This window comes from Protopterus annectens, chromosome 3.part0 (genome assembly GCF_019279795.1).
Source record: "Protopterus annectens isolate FY-2018-M chromosome 3.part0, PAN1.0, whole genome shotgun sequence".
Classification (NCBI taxonomy): domain Eukaryota; kingdom Metazoa; phylum Chordata; order Ceratodontiformes; family Protopteridae; genus Protopterus; species Protopterus annectens.
This window is the reverse complement of record NC_056731.1, coordinates 1456719409-1456739966: the sequence shown is the minus strand read 5'-3', so window position 1 is coordinate 1456739966 and position 20558 is coordinate 1456719409. Positions and strand designations below refer to the sequence as shown.

Below are 20558 nucleotides of genomic sequence, written 5' to 3'. Positions count from 1 at the left end.
GGCTCCTGATAGGTTAGGGCAAGAAAAACTGATGCAATAGTGTCGGCTGCCTTACTTTATACTATTGACGACCTGATATCTGTCCTGAAGTAACAGCAACTGATGCAGAAATACTAAGTCTCTAGTATTTGGGCTGGCAGAGGGCTACCCTGGCAGGGATAACCCAAATGTGATGACTGCAATAGTGAATACACTCAAACATCTACATTTATGGTAAGTGTACACAACTGTACTTTCCTGCATTGACGTGGGTTGTTTTCATTGTAAAATAATAAATGTCCTCATTGCTGGAATGCCAGAAAGGACACAAGCCAGTATCCCCCCCCCCCCCCCCCAAGGATGGCTTTGAAAAAATTAGCTTAAGTCTTTTAAGGAAAGGGTGATATTTTGCAAGCACAGGAGCAAAAACCACAAGAGAAAAAATATATAAGAATCCTGACCATTCTTAATAATTTTTCTCAGGTTAAGTGTGTTACTGTTCATGTACTTTCTGCAAATAACTCTAAATAACAAATTTAGTGGTACTGTAGATACAGCTATCAGTGCATTCAATGTATTAAACATCACTCCTGGGACATGAGGAATAACAATTTGTTTGCTGAAGTAAAATGCACTTACTTTGTTAATTAGAAAAAGGAACAACTCTTAGCTTATTTTAAAAAAGTCTAGATGAATAGTTGGGACCTAAAGTGTATGACCCAGCATTGATAGGTGGCAAACATTTTAGAAGCCAATAACCTGGTATTGAGTTTGACTAAGAATACATTGAAAACATTGAATTGAAAACAATTGATCCAGCTATGCAGGATAAGGTTCACCTGGTTCCAGATTAAATGTATGATTCATTTGATAACCTGGATGGATACCTACTCCATTAACAGCCAAGACACTTTGGGAATAATCTAATGTTTTAAATTTTTGCATCATAGCAGAATATAATTTTAAGCATCTAATTTTCCTTCAAATTCTCCTCATGTTCCTTCCCTACACCTCTATAATTTACTCATTTTTTCTTGAAAATGCATTTTGTAAAAGATAATGACATTTTTTTAATAATGTTGTGTTTCTTTTGCAAACTGCTTTGACTGCCGCTCATCATCAATGCTCATTATTACTTCTCTATTACATAAAGATGGACAATATAGATTTCTTACACATAGTACAATATAATATAATGCCTCCCTTTAATTGTTTTTGCAAACATGTCATATAATTATTACATTTTCCCTGAATTTTTTACAAAAACTTTTCACAGCAGTTCTTTGAACTGCTTTTTTTTCATCAATTCAAATTATACTTTGCAGGTATATCGTGGCCTAGTTGTACAGCTAAGTTGCTGTTTCATACAACTTTAATGTGTAAGTATGATTATTATGTAAAATTTAGACAGAATATACTATAGAATATAGTATATTTTTGATATTGAGGCAAAATATCATAAGTGAGATTAACAACTGCTTATAAGTTCATAGGATATGACTAGGCTAACAGCTTAAGAGCCCTTACAAGCCTAACCATTTTTACCTGATTTTCAATCCCTAAGAGCTAGAGGATAGTTTAGGTTCATTCCTATACCTCTGAGTGTTGTACAGACTGCCCTGTCCATAAGGGACATAGGTGCAACCCCAGGAGTGAATTTACGATTCCCCATCCATTGATTCAAACTTAGTTTGAATAGGTTCATGGAAGAGCTCTGCTTTACATGAGTAGGAAGCCTGTGCCAAAGAAGGGGTAATCTGTGAGAGACACATCTTTCTCTCAAGCATGATTTTTTTTTTCGTGACACAGACCGTGTTTAGATCCTTAGATTGGATGACCGTTGTGCAGGTTGTCGTGCGTATGTAACAGTTACGTCAGGGATGGTTTTATGAACACTTGTAGGTTAGGCATAGCTCACTTCTTAATAGTCTGTAGGAGACAGAGTAAAGGGATAAAGGGATAGGGCATTTAGTCTATCCAGACAGGGCATGTTGTTTACACTCTGTAATTTTTTTTTTTTGTAAGGAACTTCTGAGTGCCTGGTCAAGTACATGCCAAATACTTGATTATTGGTCTGATGATTCTAATTTGCAAATTGTCAGGATTGTAAATAAGAAGGTCCTTGAACTTGTTTACTCACTTAATTAGCAAACAAATGCATTACAAAAGGGTATCATGTCTTTATTTATGAGTGTTACTATTGAAGGCTCATGCATTGACTTGCAAGATGAATTAACAGACAGTTTAGAATGATAGTATTCCACAGGGTGTTCATTTACATATATATAAAATATATAGATATTTATGTGTATAAATTTATATATAATTATATTTATATTTTTATACTGCCTAATTAAGGTTTGAGTCATGTGATGTAGTGACATGCTATATTTAAATGAATATATATAAAATACTAATGCCCTGGTCATGGGTAATTCTTTAATGTGGTCATTCTGGAATTGGCTGTGCAGAATTAATAGATGTATGACTACTGCATCCTGCCTCATGGGTTGTAAGATTTCTGACTTAATTACTGGTTTTAGGGGTGATATTTTGCAGGCACAAGAGCAAAAATCACACAAGAAAAAAAATATATATAAGAACCCTTACCATTCTAAATACTGTTTCTCAGGTTAATTCTGTTACTGTTCATGTACTTTCTGGAAGTAACTAAATAACAAATATCAAACACTGAATTTGTAATAAACGTTTATTATTAATAGCAGGAGGAAGTAATTCCTTGGGGTACACTTCACAAACTGTACCTCATAAAATAATGATACCTTCAAAACTCCTGAGAATCTCGGGCAGGGATCACCATGCTGGAATATCATAAATCATGTAGGCTATTCATTTAGATTAGATGTTATTTGACAAAAGCAAGGCTTGTTACAAACAGACTAAGGATAAGAATGTGCAAAAGGCATTTGTAGTATTATGTTTTTTGGAGTTTGCTGCAGATAATTATCATTTATATCATAGATGAAAGATTGCTTTAACTAGTCAAATGAAATCCTTTTTATACTGACCTAAAAACAATAGAAATAACATGTTTTTGTCTTGGTATCAATTAAGAATATTATCATGCATGACATGAGGACTGAATAAGCTTTTTTTCCCAGTATAATAGTTATTATTTGCTGTTAGAAATTCACTCAGCCGTCATAAATGGAATCTTGTTTTCTTCTAAGAGTCTACCCTTTGATAGTCTTGGCTGTAGGGATTATCACAATGTGAGAATACAGAAAATCAGTAACTGAATTTCTGTTTACCTAATGGAAACAATCACCATGATTTTTAATTGCCAAAAATGAAAAAAAAAGCATGCATTTCATTAAACACAAGAAAAGAAAAATGCATATTTATAGATTTTTTCATACTCCCAGTTTACAAATTCCACTTGTTTGTCAAACTAAAATTCCCCTAATTACATTCAAAATACTTTTCCATCCAGTAATGGTGCTCAGTTAATCAGTTACGCAAGCAATAATGCCTTGCAGAGTGGTCATTGTTAGGGAAATAATGGATCCCCCCAGAAATGTTTAAGGTATAGAACAACAGCAGCCTGCATGTTACATTTGCATTTTACAGCAGATATTCAAAAACATGCTTTTGAAATTATTAGGACAAACAGCCAAGCAGTACTGTATTCCCTATATACAAAAATGTGCAAGATGGAGGTGAATTCTTTTTTCTCTTACCTACTTTATTTATTTAATTTTTATGTGGATAAATCCACTAGACATGTTCCTGTTTTCATGGGTGACTGGACCAGACTTGAACAGTAGACAAATGGAGGGTAAGGGAATAAGACCCTTGGCTATGTAAAGAATCTTTATACCAACTCATGGCCTTAATTTTCTGTGCTATTATGATGAATAAACAGGTAACTGTTGTAATAGTATGTGTCCTGCAATTCACATGTGGGTACATAACAGGAGCTTTCAGTTGTAGAAGGGAATACAGTAATAGCCTTGTGTTAACTGGGCTAGGTTAATACATGAGTGGACAGGACAACTCAACATTTATGAACAGCATATTACTAGTTGTGCCTTTTCTTCCCTTATTTTCTTTTCATTTTGGCTTTGCACTTTATAAGTAACATCACATATGTGCCATTTCCTGACATTTGGTGCCATAGTGGTCACTAATGATACTAATACAACAGCCCATTCATACATACTGGTGCATTAACAGTCATAGGACAGTAATGGCATCTTGACAGCAACAAGGTATGTGTGTGCATGTGTCTGTGCATGTGCGTGTGTGTGTGTGCGTGTGCGTGTGCGTGTCTGTGTGTGTGTGTGTGTGTGTGTGTGTGTGTGTGTGTGTGTGTGTGTGTGTGTGTGTGTGTGTGTGTGTGGCTGCTCATTATTCAGCATGTGCTGGAGATGTAGCTAATGTACATATTCCTTTTAATATAACAGTGATGATATTTCTCTCTGTCATTTTGTAGTACCACAGTTGACATTGTATTAAAAGAGCATATATGTAGCATCAGCAAAATGGGTTTATATTATAAGATTGAAACTTTAGGTAGTCGAATACTTAAAGCTCGATCTGTAAATACTGAAAGCTAAAAACAGCGAATGGCCACTTCCACACAGGGAAAGAATTTGCTTGGCCGTATGAAGAAAACAAACTTTTAAACCCAAGTCAAGTGGGGAGTTTAGCCCCCACACCCCCCTAACTAAGTACACCAACACCAAATTCGCTGTACATTGGACAAAAAGGCAAATTCTGCATAACAGCCAAGTGAATTCTTTCTCTGACTTAACGTAAATGGCCATTCGCAGTTTTTAGATTTCAATATTTACAGTTCGAGGTTTAGGTATTTGACTACCTAAAGTTTCGATTTTATAATATAGACCCCAGCAAAACACAACATCTATATATGTTTGGCAGACTGCTTAGCAGTCTCTGAATTATGTGTGCTGATAGTCATACTGTGTGGTTATTTGCATATGCATTGTACACCTGCTGCAAGCTTGATATGCAACGGCAACAATACAATACTTCTGCACCCATCATTTCCAGTTTTTTGGGTTTTTTTTTTAATTTGGAGTTAGCCTTTTGTCTGCTTTATCAACATTCTAGGCCTGTGCAGTAAAGACTGAATTCTGAATAACATTAAATCATATGTGATTTAAAAATGCTTTAAAATAAACATGCTTGGAATGATATTTTCTAATTGTAGAAGACATTAGCTCCTCTCCTTGTGTACAGTAATTTACCATAATTATAAAATGATAATCCATCATCATGGTTCTGAGTTTTGACTGCATTTTTTTCCATACAGGAAAGAACTGTAACAATAAGAAGACAAACTGTTGGTGGATTTGGTCTCAGCATAAAGGTACAGAAATACTTCTGAAAACCTGTCTACCATAGTTTCCTGTAGCTAAGTGAAGAACTGGAAGTGTCATTTTCTTTTGTTTCTTTGCAAATTACCAAAAATATCTTCACCTTCAACTATGAAAAGCATGTAAGCCCTTAAAAGTGGTAAATCAGTGATAGGAACACATCATGAGATATCATTCATAACAAAGGTATTCATTAGTTTACCTCTGTATCGATGTGAACTTTCAAAATGTTCAAAGATTCGATGTTCTATTTGTTTTTTCTAAGTGGAGAATATATGAGTTCTTTATAGCAAGGGAAGGCTTTGCATTATCAGATCATATCTTTGCTGAACTGTCATTACATAAGAAGTAAATATGATACATCTGTGTCAGAAAAAAAATATTTCTGTTAATGGAAGCATTCCATCCACCAAAAACTTCAACAAATGTCCTAAAAAACTTCAACACTGAAATATATTTAGTCCTTTAAGTGCGTCAAAGCAGTCTTAAGAATGGTATGTATATGTTCATATATACATAAAGAGAGAGAGAGGAGAATCTCTTGTGGACTGCAAATCTCTTTGTTGACCAGTGGAAAAATTATACAGCTCATCAAAATGTACCGGCTTTGTGGTAAAATAGGGTTTGAGCAATATGCCCTTTCCCCACTGTAGTGCAATCTCTGAGATGGTATATATAATTAACAAGAGGCATGCAGGGTGCATGGGGGATTGTCCCCGTGCAATTCTTTTAAAGTTTTTTTTTATTCTTTGTGGATCCATAACTTTACTCTTTGCTCCATTGGTTTTAGAAAATAATGCCTTTATGTTTCTTGGGGATTGGTATCTACAAATCAAGGGTACTGCTATGGGTGTCATGTTTGCACCCATATATGCAGATCTATTTATGGGTTATCTTGAACATAAATTAGTTTATGATATCGCAAATCCCTTTCTTAAATACCTTAATATGTGGTGGCACTACTTGAATTGTATTTGGAATGGTCCTGTTGCTATCTGGCATGACTTTGTGAAATATCTCAGCAATAATGACAATGGTATTAGTTTTGTGGGCAAAATACAAATGTTTAATATTGATTTTCTAGATGTCAATGTTTCTAAGCTGATTGATGGCACTGTGGCTACAAGTCTATATTGTAAACCGTTTACTAAAAATTCCATCTTGCTAGCTTCTAGTTGCCATCCTGCACACATAGTTAGGAACATACCAAAAGCACAATTTTTAAGACTACGTAGGATATGTAGTTCTGAACAAGATTTTGACACTGAAGCCCGCAAGATGAAACACAGATTTTTGAGTAGGGGTACAATGTCAATATAGTGGATCAAGTATATGGAGTAGCACATGCAACCAATAGGTGTGACATATTAAAATCTAATGATAGTCAGGATGATAGAGTTATTTCAGATTTAGGTCCCAGATTCATTATTACATATGGTACCAATACCTTTAAGATTTAAGAAGTTATTAAGAAATATTGGGATATTTTAAAATCTGACCCCTATTTTGGTAAAATTGTAGGAGATGGTTGTACCCTCGGATATAGGAAAGGCAGGAATATTGGGGAATGTCTATCTGGTTTCAAAAAGAGTAGGAAAGTAATTGTAGGATCAGGTACAGTGGCACCTCGAGGTTGTGCATTTTGTGGGAACTGCACTTATTGTAAAGTTGCATCCAGAACGAAATCATTCACCTCCATAAATACTAATAAGATATTTGATATCCGTTCTTTAATTACCTGTCGTATGGAATGGGTACTTTATATGGCAGTTTGTCAGTGTGGAGCATTCTATGTGGGACAAACATCACGGCCATTTAAGCAGAGAATAGCACTACATATTAATGATTAGAATTGCAAATGGGGTAGAAGTACCCTCTATAAACATATGATGGAACATAGGGAGCTCATTTTATTTTTATTGGTATTGTTAGTATAAAGGGGGGTGATATATCGGATGGTAAGAAACATAGGATTTTAGATCAAAACAAAAAAATGTGGATCATTAATTTGGGGGCTTTGTTTAAACTAGGTTTAAATGAGAGCTTCTGGTGGAATTAGAATGAATTTTCATGTATATTATACACACACACACACACACACATATATATATATATATATATATATATATATATATATATATATAAATTTATATTTCTTTATTTATATATATATTTATATATATATATATATATATATATATATATATATATATATATATATATATATATATACACACACACACACACACACACACACACACACATACATACACACATTTTTTTCTTTTTCAGTTACATGTCTTTTTTCTATGTGTATTTTCTTAACTGCATCAGGCTCTGTACTGGCTTTCTTTATATAAGAACAGTGATTAGCTTACTTATACTGCGGTGGTGGTGCTGCAGTAGCATTGTCGCCTCGCAGTAAGATGTTGTCCTGTTCAGTTCTCAGCTAAAGCGTCTTCTGTGTGGAAACATGCATGAATGGGTGTACCTTCACTGAAGGTTGTGCATCTGGGCTGGCAACTCGGCATGTAAAAATCTACCGCCAATCATTAGCGGACCGGAGTTCCGCTGTGGCGACCCCTAACCAGGAAAAGCCGAAAGACACAACAACAAGTGATTAGCTTACTTGCAATTACACACTGAAGAAGCCAGAGGGCAAAACCAGTCTGTCTTTCCTGTTCCAGCCAGTGATTGCTGAGTAAGAGGCCTGGTTCAGACAGCAGCACTGCTTTCTACTGCCTTTTGTCACTGTTTGAATATTTATGTGGATAGTTTTGTGGTTCTTTTGAGCTTTTTTTAAAGTTGTTTCAGATTTCAACTTTCTGTTACTTAAGAAGTTTTTTTTTTTTTCAAAAAACTTTTTATTGAATTTTTAAACAAGACAGAATTATAACATCAACAACAAGATAAGAATACATATTAAAAATGGAACATTAGGAGATATTTATGAAAATACACTTTTGTAAAATGAATGTTTTGTCTCAATGCAGTTCGAGAATATACACTTAACTATTTACATCATATACAAATGTTAACCAAAGAATATATCAAGGTAAGTATTGATTTAAATAAAAAAAAGGAAAAAAAAAAAGGAAGTATAAGAGTATAAATGAGACTGAGGTCTACAAATCCCTAAAAAAGAGGTGACCTTCTATATGGTATTAATAATATGTAACACCTTTTCTATAGCTTTGCTAATAAATGACGATTTCTTGGGACTTTGCACTATCATTTTCTGCGCACTGATGTATGTAAGGGCCAAAGTTTTAAAATTATTCCAATTCAATTTGGTACGATCCAGCCAATTTTGGGTAATATATAGTTTCATAAGTGAACATATATATATTAACACATGCATGTCTAATTTGGTGAGATAAATATTTGGTAAGTGTAATAGTGCTGTCTCCCAAGATAAGGTGGATTTATGATATCCCATTTTTTGTAAACGAACTTTTAGCGAGGTCCAAAGTTTATGTGAATGATGACAAGACCAAAAAATGTGCAAAAGATCTGCGTTGGGATGTGAACAACAAGAACATGAGGGCGATTTATTAGGATCAAATTTGTTAAGTTTAGAAGGAGTGAAATATGCATTATTGTTAATCATTAGTTGAGTGTAAAAAAGTTTTTTGAAGGGTGAGTATTCCAATGTATTTTTGAAAGCTGAGAGTTTCTGATTTATAGATATGTGAGAGTTGTGTTTATCCCAATAAGTAGAGAAGAGACACTCTTCACTATGAATTATTTGATTTATGAGATTATAAGATTTAGATAACATTTTCTCTGGGAGTATGAGGACTCTTAAAAACACTTTATAGTTGTTAATATCGGTGCTATCTACATTGATGTGTAAAAATTTAGCATTAACTACATCTCTCAATTGACGTAAGATGGCTAGATATTTAATATTAACCTTGAGAATTTTATGTATATTAGAGATAGTTTCATTCTTGTATTGCATCAGATCCCAAACTGTAAGATCTTTAATCAAGGGAAAATCTGAAAGATTAAAAGACATATTGTCTAAGTTGACATTAGGATTTAAGTGAAGAGGTTGCATTAATTGAAATATATTTTCTAGATTTACAAGTTTTACCAATTCTTGAAAAGCAATAATTTTTTGTTTTAAAGAGTTAGGAATTTTAAATTTATTCATTACACCTAATGAAAGGAAAGGAAGAACTAATGGATTAATGTTTTTAGTTACAATATGTTGAAACCATAATTCTGTCCAAAGAGAATTTTGATTAAACTTCGCAGTCTTTATATTTAAAATAGATAATAATTTATTTGCCGAGATAATCAAATAGTAAAGGTGAAAATTGGGAAGACCAAGACCACCCCTATTTTTAGGTAAGATTAGCTTAATGTAAGAAATTCTTACTGTTTTAGGAAACCACAAGAAATTAGCCAAAATTTTATTGATTTTTGAGAAGAAAGATTTTGGAATCATCTGATCCACTGCATTGAATTGAAATAACAATCTGGGAAGAATATTCATTTTTATTATAGCTGCTTTTGATAAAAGTGATAAATTTAGTAATTTCCATCTGTTCAAGTCAAGTATAATCAATGACCATACTTTAGCCAAATTATTTTGAAATGTGGAGAGACCATTATGATTTATATGAATCCCTAAATATTTAAAATTCTGAACTATCCGAAAAGTGGAATCAGGAAACATATATGACTTGCGAGCAAGTGGATTTATGGGAAGAATATGTGTTTTTTGAATATTAATCTGATAGCCAGAGACCTCTGAGAATTTTTCAATGGAACAAATTAGTTTGGGAAGATCTGAGCTGGGTGTTTGAAAATATAATATAAGATCGTCTGCAAAAGCGGACAAACAAACTTTAGTGTTAAGGATTCTAGGAATATTATGATAGGTATTTTGCTTTATGTATAATAATAGGGGTTCTATATATAAATTAAATAAGAAAGGAGATAATGGGCATCCTTGCTTTGTGCCATTAAAGATCTTTATATTTTTGGATATTTTCCTGTTAATATAAAGATAAGTATAAGAGTTTTTATATAGCATTCTAATAGAGTCTATGTAAGTAGATGGTATATTGAAACAAAACATAATATGAAACAAGAAGTCCCAGTTAACCCTATCAAAAGCCTTAGCGGCATCAAGAATTAATGCATACATAGGGTTTGAGTCATTTTTGGTAAAGTGAATAAGAGCATCAATTGTCAAGGTATTGTCCCACGAATGTCTATGTGACATAAAGCCCGCTTGTTCCAGAGAAATTAAAGATGGTAAAACATTTTTAAGTCTAGAAGCAAGTATTGAAGCTAAGATTTTAATATCAATGTTAATCAGGGAAATAGGTCTATAATTATTAGGATCAGTTTTTTCTTTGTCTCTTTTCAAAATTAATATGGTTTTGAGGTATTCCAATACAGATCAGATATACCATGAATCATTATGTAATTAAAAATTACTAAGAGAAGGGGTGAAATCTCTGATGAGAAAGTTTTAAAAAATTCGGGTGTGAAGCCATCTGGTCCCGGTGATTTACTAGTCTTGAGTCTACTAATGGCTTCCGATATTTCTCTAATAGTCAATGGGGCAGAAAGTGTGTTTTTGTGGTTCATTTAAACTAGGAAATTTAATAGAAGACGCGAAATTCACTATGTGTTGTTTACTCCTAAGATTATTGTCTTTTGAGTATATCTCTGAGAACAATGATGTAAAAAGCTGCAAAATTTCCTGGTCAGTACTGTATTTCTTGTTATTATATTTTAATGCCGAAATTCTAGGAAGAGATTGATTACCTTTTATTATTCTGGCTAACACTTTAGAAGGAACCTGTGCCCATTCAGAGTATGTAGCTAATAACCTTTGCTCTGAAATGGTAAGGTTATGTTGATGCAGAAGCAATAATTCTTTTTGGGAACTCAACAATATTTCATATGTTGAGGGATCGGAACTTATTTTGTACTGATTTTCCAAATTTTGAATTTTTAATTTTAATTGTAATTCTTTATTTCTATATTGTTTTTTAAAATATGATGCTTTGTTGATTAATATGCCCCTAAGAGTTGCCTTACATGCCCATTGTATATCTAAAGGGATATCTGATGTGTCTAAATTAAGATGTGTTTCTTTTATTGTTTCAGTTATTGATTTATGTATATTTTCATTTGAAAGCAAATTATTATTCAATGTCCAGCTATTATATGAGCATAATTTTGGTGAATGTGAGGCCAAACTTATTCCAAGAGATATTCTAGAGTGGTCAGAAAAAAATCTAGGTTCAAGAGAGTAATTTAACTTCCTATGAGTAAAATCATTTGAAATAAGGAAAAAATCTAATCTTGACCAAGATTTATAGCATTTTGAATAATATGTGAAAAAGTCTTTTTTATCATACTGTGTTATAAGAGAAATAGGATCTATAAGGTTTAAATCTATTATAATTTCTTCCAAGGCAATGGATGCTTGAAAATTGTGCGAGGAAGAACTACTAGTACGATCAGTGTCAGGATTAATAATAGCATTCCAGTCCCCTCCCAGAACTAAATAATAATCTTTGAAGGAGGATAAAATATTATATATTTGTATAAAAAAGATATGTTGTTGTTCACAAGGGCCGTAAAGATTAAAAATATGACTGGCTTGTCAATGTTATGAAAACTGGAAATAATGTAACACCATCTTCCATTCGCATCATATTTCATCTCTGAAATAGTTCCCTGAAATGTGTTTTTAATTATAATGGCGACCCCGCTTGATTTTGTACTATTACCAGCTGCTACTATCGTTTTAATCCACTTCTTATTTTTGTCTTTATCAAAGTCTTCTTTAGTCAAGTGAGTCTCTTGTATAAAGCAAATATTAGCCTTTGATTTAAATAATAAATGGAATAATAGAGATCTTTTGTTCTTATTTTGTAATCCTCTCACATTCCATGAGTCAATGTTTATTGTCATAGTATTAACTAAGAATATATATATAACATATAACTAAGATTTGACAAAAATGAAATATTAACTATAGACCTCAGTATCCCATACCTGTTATACTGATTCATAATGTCTTCCTAAAAAGTTTGTTATAAGGATTCGGAAAAATTTCTTCCCTAGTGCCCCAGTGCCTAGCCACCTAACCCCTACTAGAGAAGAAAAATAAAGATGAATTATATAAATGATTTTGGTTAACATTTTCAATGTCAATTGCAATGTATCAACATAGTAAACTTTGCATATTTGCTTAACTAAACAAAAAAACCATATTACACTATCAAACATATTTACATATATAACTGAAATCAAGATGTCCAACATGCACAATCCCTACTCTCTTATTCATTGTATAAGCTCCATTTTTGAATAGAAAATATTACTTGTTATAGACATTCCTCAATTTTGTATTCCAGATATTGATGAATCAAATTTATGTAAATGTTTCCATGTAAAAAAAAAAAAAGAAACATATGAAAAATAGGTTTGATGTTATCCCATATAAATAATAGTTACTATACACACTAATATTGATTATATCAGAGATAAATTGCAGTTTTAACTAAGCTTAGTATAGACATATATGTGTCATAGACAAACTGCATTAAAATCAGACAAATAATTAAACAGTAAAAACTTTGTGTTTTGTTCTGATAATATTTGTGAACGGTCGCATCAATATTAACTAACTCAAAATGTAAACAAATGAATCATATTTCTAAAAAACATTCATGGCTATACCCCCTAAAGCTACTTACAATCTGCAACCCTGTAACAAAAAAAAAAAAAAATGCTTTATTATTAAGTTATATAGATGTGAGACATTTCTTGAATTAAATAAAACATTAAACTATTAATAGATGCACTCTGCCTATCTTTTATATGTGTGTTTAAGACATTTTATACAGAACAGTAACCCTTTAACATGCACATATTTTTATTTGTAACTGCTCTTTTCTTTTTCCCCTTTTTCCCCCTCTTTTGAGCTGTATGTCTTCTTTTAGACCTACCATTCCATGAGTAAAATTCACATATTACACTATGGATTTTGTATAATTTTCTTAAATATATTATAAATGATAGCTATACATGAAGCCTTTCACCCATTGCCACCGCTAAAGATGGGGTCCACTCCAAGCATCTTTCCTGATTAATAAATGTAAAAATAGGTGAAAATATGTGCGTTTGAATGCTGTTTATGATATTCTGGATTGATCTAACAAGCATAAACACTCTAAGACTTTCCATGCATCCAAGTTTGCTGTCTGATCAAATCCCACCCCTGTAGCCCCTCCCAAAGACCCCCACATGACATATTGTACCTCAATTCAAAGGTGGTATTACACCTGTCTATATTGACAGGAGTATTCAAGCTACAATACATATAATAGTTGAAACTTCGGTAGCATCGTGCATCTCCAGATAGAACTTCTGCACATACCAACAGTATCCCATAGAAGAACTCTGCACACTCTGCAGTAAACGATAAAAACAGCACTCCCCCTCAACGCTCTCTAACACGCCAAAACAAGCCATCACATAGCAAGCTACCATGACGTATTATATACTCCTAAGTTATCAAATTAACCCAATTTCAGTGAGTAAATGCTTCCTATATATTTTCTAACAATGGCGTCCCCTCGATGCCTCGAAGATCTACATAGGTCAAGCGCATAGATTAAGATGCAACAAACCTTCTGATATTTTGCTGGCGCTGCTCAACATATGTCCGCCCATCCAACGCGCCAGAAAACACCAAAGCCACCAGACCAACCCAGCGTCAGTGATCCACCGACACCGCAAAAAAAAAAAGAAAAAAAGAAAAAACACACACAGCACTCCTGTAGCCCTGCACATCAGCACGGCGTCGCTGCCAAACCGAAGCACAAACTGCGGAGCACATCGCAACAAAGCCGCCCAGCCAACGTCGAAAACCAAAGACCCCCTAGCCAAGGGGACCAACACCACTCTCCATCCAATCCGAACAAACCAACCAAGACACCAAAAACACAAAAAGTCATGTATTCAACAGAAACTCTAAAGCACAAACCCACAAGAACAGAACCAAGCCAACAACACAAGCCAAAGTGACCCGTCACAGACACCAATCTCCGCGATGTTCTCCACAACAACACACAGCAACCAAAGATCCTCCCAGCAAGGTGCAGACCTCAAGAAAGAAGAAGAAAAAAAAAAAAAAGAAGAGAGAGAAGAAGTAAGAACAAAAAATAATAATAAAAAAAGATGTACCTGTCCTTCAACCCCCACTCCGAAGAAAGCACCCAACCAGCCACAAGCATGATGCTCCTCGCCGCTCCGTCCCCCATCACGAAATATGATTATATCCTCTCTCATACTGCTGTCAGCTAGAGTTTTTTAAATATACATTCAGTAGATAAGGCTCCTTGCTTCGATCTTGCTCTTCAGCCCACATTGCCTAAGAAGGAGACTAGTATTTTAATTAGCAAACAATCAGAATACATTACGAGCATGAAGCTGATAAATATTAAACACTATAATTCTGTTGAATAAACGTTCATATGCGCTCTCCTTACGTTATCCAACGATGTCGTCACACTGATGTCTCGAAGATCCACGGAGGTTGAGCGCGTATATCTAAAATGTAGTTTAGATGGAAATTAACACTTTAACAGTACAATAACTTCTCAAGTCACCCAAATTTCCCTCTACAGTGATGACGTCACCGCCTAGCTCCGTATCTACATAATGATACGTGCCATAGTAGTAACATCTGCTGATGTGATAGATAAAAGATTTTCTCTCGGAGCAGTCTCGAGAGTCTGTGTATCTCCCTCCAAAATATTTCTGACTAAACCAAGGCATTTTAGTTGCCTAAATTAAAAAAAAAAAGAAAAAACGCTTGTACGCTATTTGGATAGACATAAACAGAAAATATCTGCAGTGCTAAATCTACTTTAAATACCAGCACCTTAGTTGTGAGATAAAACATGAAAGCACATAACAAATTTGCATTTTTCCATTGCTTCAAGTAAAAAAAAGAAGAAAACATATTTATGTTTATATATATATGCACTGTACATACACTTGACAGAGGCAATTTATGAAGGATTTATACCTCATATTTTCTGTAATATTCTAATCCTTATGAGAAAAATATCGTAGTAGCACTTGACATGTTCTTATTGAACTATGCATAAACACTAAATCTTACAAAGTGAGGGGACCGCAAGATTTATTTAAGGGCTGAAAGCTATGTTAATATTTCTGATTTCACCACAAAGAAAGCTAAAACACTTCCTGTTTTCTGAAGAGAAAAAAGGAATGAATAAACACATTTGTGTATACATATATACACCTTTTGTTTACCCTTGACAAGAATATATTTCACAATAGATTAAACTCATTAACTGTATGTAAATAACCTGTATAAGAAGGAAATATATATATATATTTTCAACACTTTTGTGTCCAGACAGTTATGTACATTATTAGGAAATTGAGTCCGGAAGCTTTTTGAATGCTTTAAAAAAAACATCTTTTGCTCCCTTAGAATCAGAACAAGTAAACTTTTTTTCATTAAATGTGAATGACAAAGTATTTGGATAAGACATGCGAAATCTTATCCCTCTTTTAATTAATTCTGCACAATAGGGAGAAAGCTTTTGTCTGTTTAGTTTTATTTGAGGAGGAAAATCCTGTGAGAATGATAACTTATGCGATTTCCATACAAACTGTTTCTTACTTTTAGCTGCTTGCAAGATTTGAAAAGCATCTTGAAAATTTAGCAATTTTGTATATATTATCCTTGGTGAGGAAGCATCTTGACTAGCACGTAGGGCTCTGTGTGCTCTCTCAACAGTTATGTTTTTTGAAGATGCTTCACAGTTTAGTAATGCCTCAAATATACTCTTGGACACAGACAACAAATTATTCTTATCAAAAGATTCTGGTAAACCCCGAATGATAATGTTGTTCCTGCGGCTTCTGGCTTCCAAGTCTATCAATTTAGATTGTATTTCAGAAATAGTTTTATCTTTAGACTTTAAATCATTTTCCAATGACTCAATTTTTATTTCCAAAGCTGAGTTATTGTTTTCAATAGTACTCATTCTGTCATTTATTTGTTTTAATGTATCACCAAAGTCAGTAAATTTTTCTGTAAAGTTCTGAATGGCACTTTGTATAGGCTTTAATGCTAGCTTTAACTCGTCTAAATAAAAGTTTGAGTCATTTAATTCTTTGCTACTTACTTTGGCTGGTTCAGAAGAATTTTTGGATGTTCTCAGTCTTTTAGAAGTGTTATCTTTTCTGGTGAATGAACTGATGAGAATTTGGCCTTCGTGGCCTGTGTATCCATAGACTCCGATTTAGTAGCCATGCCCAGAGATTAGATGTTGTTACCAGGGTGACAAGTTCCAGGAAAAATCTGAAGCAGCAGGTGCCCAAGTCAGATAACTCCACAAATTGTTCTGAGGTAAAATGTGACCCAAAATAAAAATTCCAAAGACAAAAATATTCCAACTATATGTAAAAAGCTTAGTATAATCCTTTTATGAAAAAAACTGAGGAAAAATATTAGTCTCAAGTTGTAAAAAAAATAAAGATGATACTGGTCTGTGAGGAGCTCTAAGAATAGGGACTAGTCTAGTCGGCAGCCATCTTGGAATCGTTACTTAAGAAGTTAACTTGAGTGTTTCAGCCATTACACACAAAGCTATCTGAGGAGGAGCACCTGATCTGTGATATATAGCAATAAGTAGCCTGTTTTTTTGGCTTATTTTTAGTATTTATTGCTTATTCTAGATATTTATAGCAATTTTATTGTATACTGCATACTTGTACTGTATTTCATAGCTATTGGTTCACTGCTGGTTTTCTGCTGTGATAAATATTTCTGTATTATTTTCTGCCTAAAGTAGCCCCCCCCCTCCCTCCCTGTTGGCATCTTGTCTTTATACCTGCTGGCCTTGCAGTTGCCCACCCCTACTCTAAATTTGATCTTGGACAATCCTCCCAGTTTAGTATCATTAGCTCATTCTACCTAATACAGAGAGAACATATGAGAAGGCCAACCCACTTAGTTTCTTTACTTCTGTTCCTCCTTTCTTAAAAAAAAAAAAATGCCTGAATCTCCTTGTGTTCTGACCGTGCTTCTCAAACATTTTGGAAATATAGAATATATTTTAGTGCATTTATTAAAACTATATTTGCCATAATATTGCTCCAACTCAAGTGCTCTAGGTTGCACTGCATCTGAATTGTTTAGTGTTGTTTTAGCTGCTTTTCTGTATATGTAGACTTTTCTGTATATGTAGACTAGCTACTTATTCTACTGTATTACTGCTTCTTAAATCGTTTTTAAGTTGTTCACTTGCCTTGCTACATTTAAAAAGTTTTAAATTGCTAATTTTGTAGAGTTTTAATTGCATTTACTGTTTACGGCTACACACTCAAGTGTGTTAGCCTTTTCTGTGTTTATTTACTGTATTATTGCATTGTTTAGCCTGTTTTAACAAAAAAAAAAAAAAAACAAAAACAAAAAAATAAAAAAAATCCTATCTTGTTTGCTCGTTTCCCACCTTTCCTAGCTAGTATAGTCCAGATCCCAGGCTTTGCTGGTTTCAGGACTTTATTTTTAGTGTTCAGAGCTATCCAGACCTTGCTATAGTAGAGGGAAGGCCTACTGCTTACCAGTGGGAGTGGTGAGCATTGTATTGCCTATCTAACACAAGAGGAGTGGTTTCCAGCTCTGAAATTGATTTTGGGCTGATTTCTATCCCTTTCATCTTTCTTGCTTAAAAACACGTGTGTTTGCACATTTTTTACATTGTGCAGCACCACGGGGCTATGGTTAAAGTATTCCAGGTGCCAGAAAGTCTGCTCTTCAAATTTTCTCATAGAACTAGCTGGTTTCTCAGTAGTAGCACTAAAATCTGAACCCCTGTGACTAGCACTTGCTCTAGAATCTGCTGGAAATCACTAGGAAGCCTTAAACTGATACAAGCACTCAACTCTCCTTGTTAATAAGGAGAAATTAATTGTAGGCAGTAAACAGCCTATAATTGCAAAGTACCTTCCAAATGTAAGGGAAAACAGCTCTTGTACTTTACAAAAAAAGCACCTAAACAGGCATGTCCAAGGGTCAGCTTCCGGTGACTTCTCCTGTCCACCTGGTGAATCTGGGCATACTGGGGCAATGCAACAACTGTCTCATGTACACAGACAACCCTCTCCTCCTACCATCCACCACTACAACCTGCAAGAGATGCACTTACATAGCCAAACTGGAAGCAAAGCTCTCTCCAGCCAAGATTGTGCTAGACAGTCAAGAGGAGAAGGTTAACACCTGCACTACACCTCAAGCAATACATAGCCCTTCAAACCCACACCATCAACACCCACACATAGCAACACTAAGCCCACATATGTGAGGGCCCTTAACATTAACCTGCCCAAACAACAGGAACCTCCAAAGCTGAAATGCATACAAACACCAGTCACAACCAAAGTGACACATAGATCACAGCACCAGTATGGCACCCAACAATAGCCCCTAAGGCAAGACAACGTTTTGTCATAGGTGACTCTATAGTCAGGTACACTGATGTCCCACTCACCTGGCTGAACAAAGAGAAAATTACAGTCAGCTGCCTGTCGGGTGTCAGGATCTACCACATAACGCATGCACTCAAGTCACTCCACAACAAGTACAAATACGACTCTGTCATTTTCCATGTTGGAGTGAATGACTTGAGATGTACCTCCCTGGACTACATGAAAAGAGACATGGAAGAGCTTTCAGATCATGTGGCCCAGGCAGATATGACCCTAGCCCTGAGTAGCATCCTGCCTTCACCCAGGAGGATACCGCAGTATAAGGACAAAATGACGGACTTCAACAATTGGCTAAGCTTCTGGTGTCATTCTAAGGGGATCAAGTATCTGTCTGCCTGGGACAACATGCTTGACAACCACAATGCTTTGCCAGAGATGGTCTGCACCTGCTGCCCCTGGGATTCAGGTTACTTGTTAAAGCTCTTGCCAACCCCTATAGTGCCTTTTTTAGGCAAGGTTCAAAGGACAAAGCCACCACCATAACAGATACAAGCATGCAAAATCTGAAGGTAATGCTACTCAGTGCTAAAAGTCTAAACCTCAAAATGCACTCTCTTGAGGCTCTCCTAAAACTGGAGAACATCGATATCTGTGCAATAACTAAGACCTGGTTCAAGGCTCCAGAGAGCACCCCTGCAATACCAGGCTACAACTCTTACCACACTTTTCGAGCACCAAACCAAGACCAAAACACTAAAGGTGGAGGAGTGTCCATATTCACCAAGGATACTCACACCTCCAGGTTAGTTGCCCAACACAATGCATCTGAAATTCTCCAGGTGCAACTAACACTAGGTAAGAATGCAATCCAAATTGTAGCTTGCTACAGATCCCCCACCATGCCCCAAGATTCTCACTACACCTTTCTAAACATACTGGAAAATATTAAGATACAACCAAACACCCTAATACTAGGTGATTTCAACTACCCTGCCATTAACTGGGAAAACTACTTGGGTATCAACACCTTTTCCCAATGGTTCTTGGAATTCATAAATTCCAACACCCTGGATCAACTAATCCATTGTCCCACCAGGGGCTTCAATATCCTAGACCTGGTCATTACCAATATGGGAGATAGCTGCTCCACACCAGTGGTCATCCCCTCATTGGTCAGGTCTGACCATAAGCTAATCACCCCTGACAGCCACAACCCACCCCACCCCCCAGTTAGGAAACCTCTGTAAAAAACTTCTCCAAAGCCAACTTCATGCTACTCAAGTCAGAAATGACAAACTTCATGACACCCATGCAGACAGGAGCTGAAAGTTCGACTGCTGAATACTACACTAAGGCACTGTATGAGCACATCCACTCGTGCATGAATCGTGCCATCCCATATAGAACCAAGACGCACTCCTCCAAAAAAAGGAAATCAATCTGGGGTCCCTTGCCATAAACAAACTATACAACAAAAGGAAGAAATTGTTGCAGAAAAGAGGAAAATACCAGAATGCAAAAAACTCCCTTACCAGCCTCAGTAAGAAGCTGAGATCCCTCATAAAATCCTCCAAAGCTAGTTACAAAAATAAAATTGCCAAAGATTCCAAAGACAACCACAAGGCATTCTATAGTTAAGTCAAGAATTTAAATGGCAATGCTCAGATATGCTCTGAGCTACAACAGAATGGCATTAAATAT

General features: G+C 35.0%; 1 protein-coding gene across 1 annotated transcript in view; it reads left to right on the top strand.

Moving 5' to 3' along the window:
- Positions 1–20558, top strand: part of SNTG1 (syntrophin gamma 1) — a 4111241-nt gene that overhangs the window by 2034952 nt on the left and 2055731 nt on the right. Inside the window, exon 9 of the mRNA XM_044065493.1 lies at positions 5279–5335. Coding sequence (XP_043921428.1) covers positions 5279–5335 — 57 coding nt within the window. The remainder of the gene's footprint in view (positions 1–5278; positions 5336–20558) is intronic.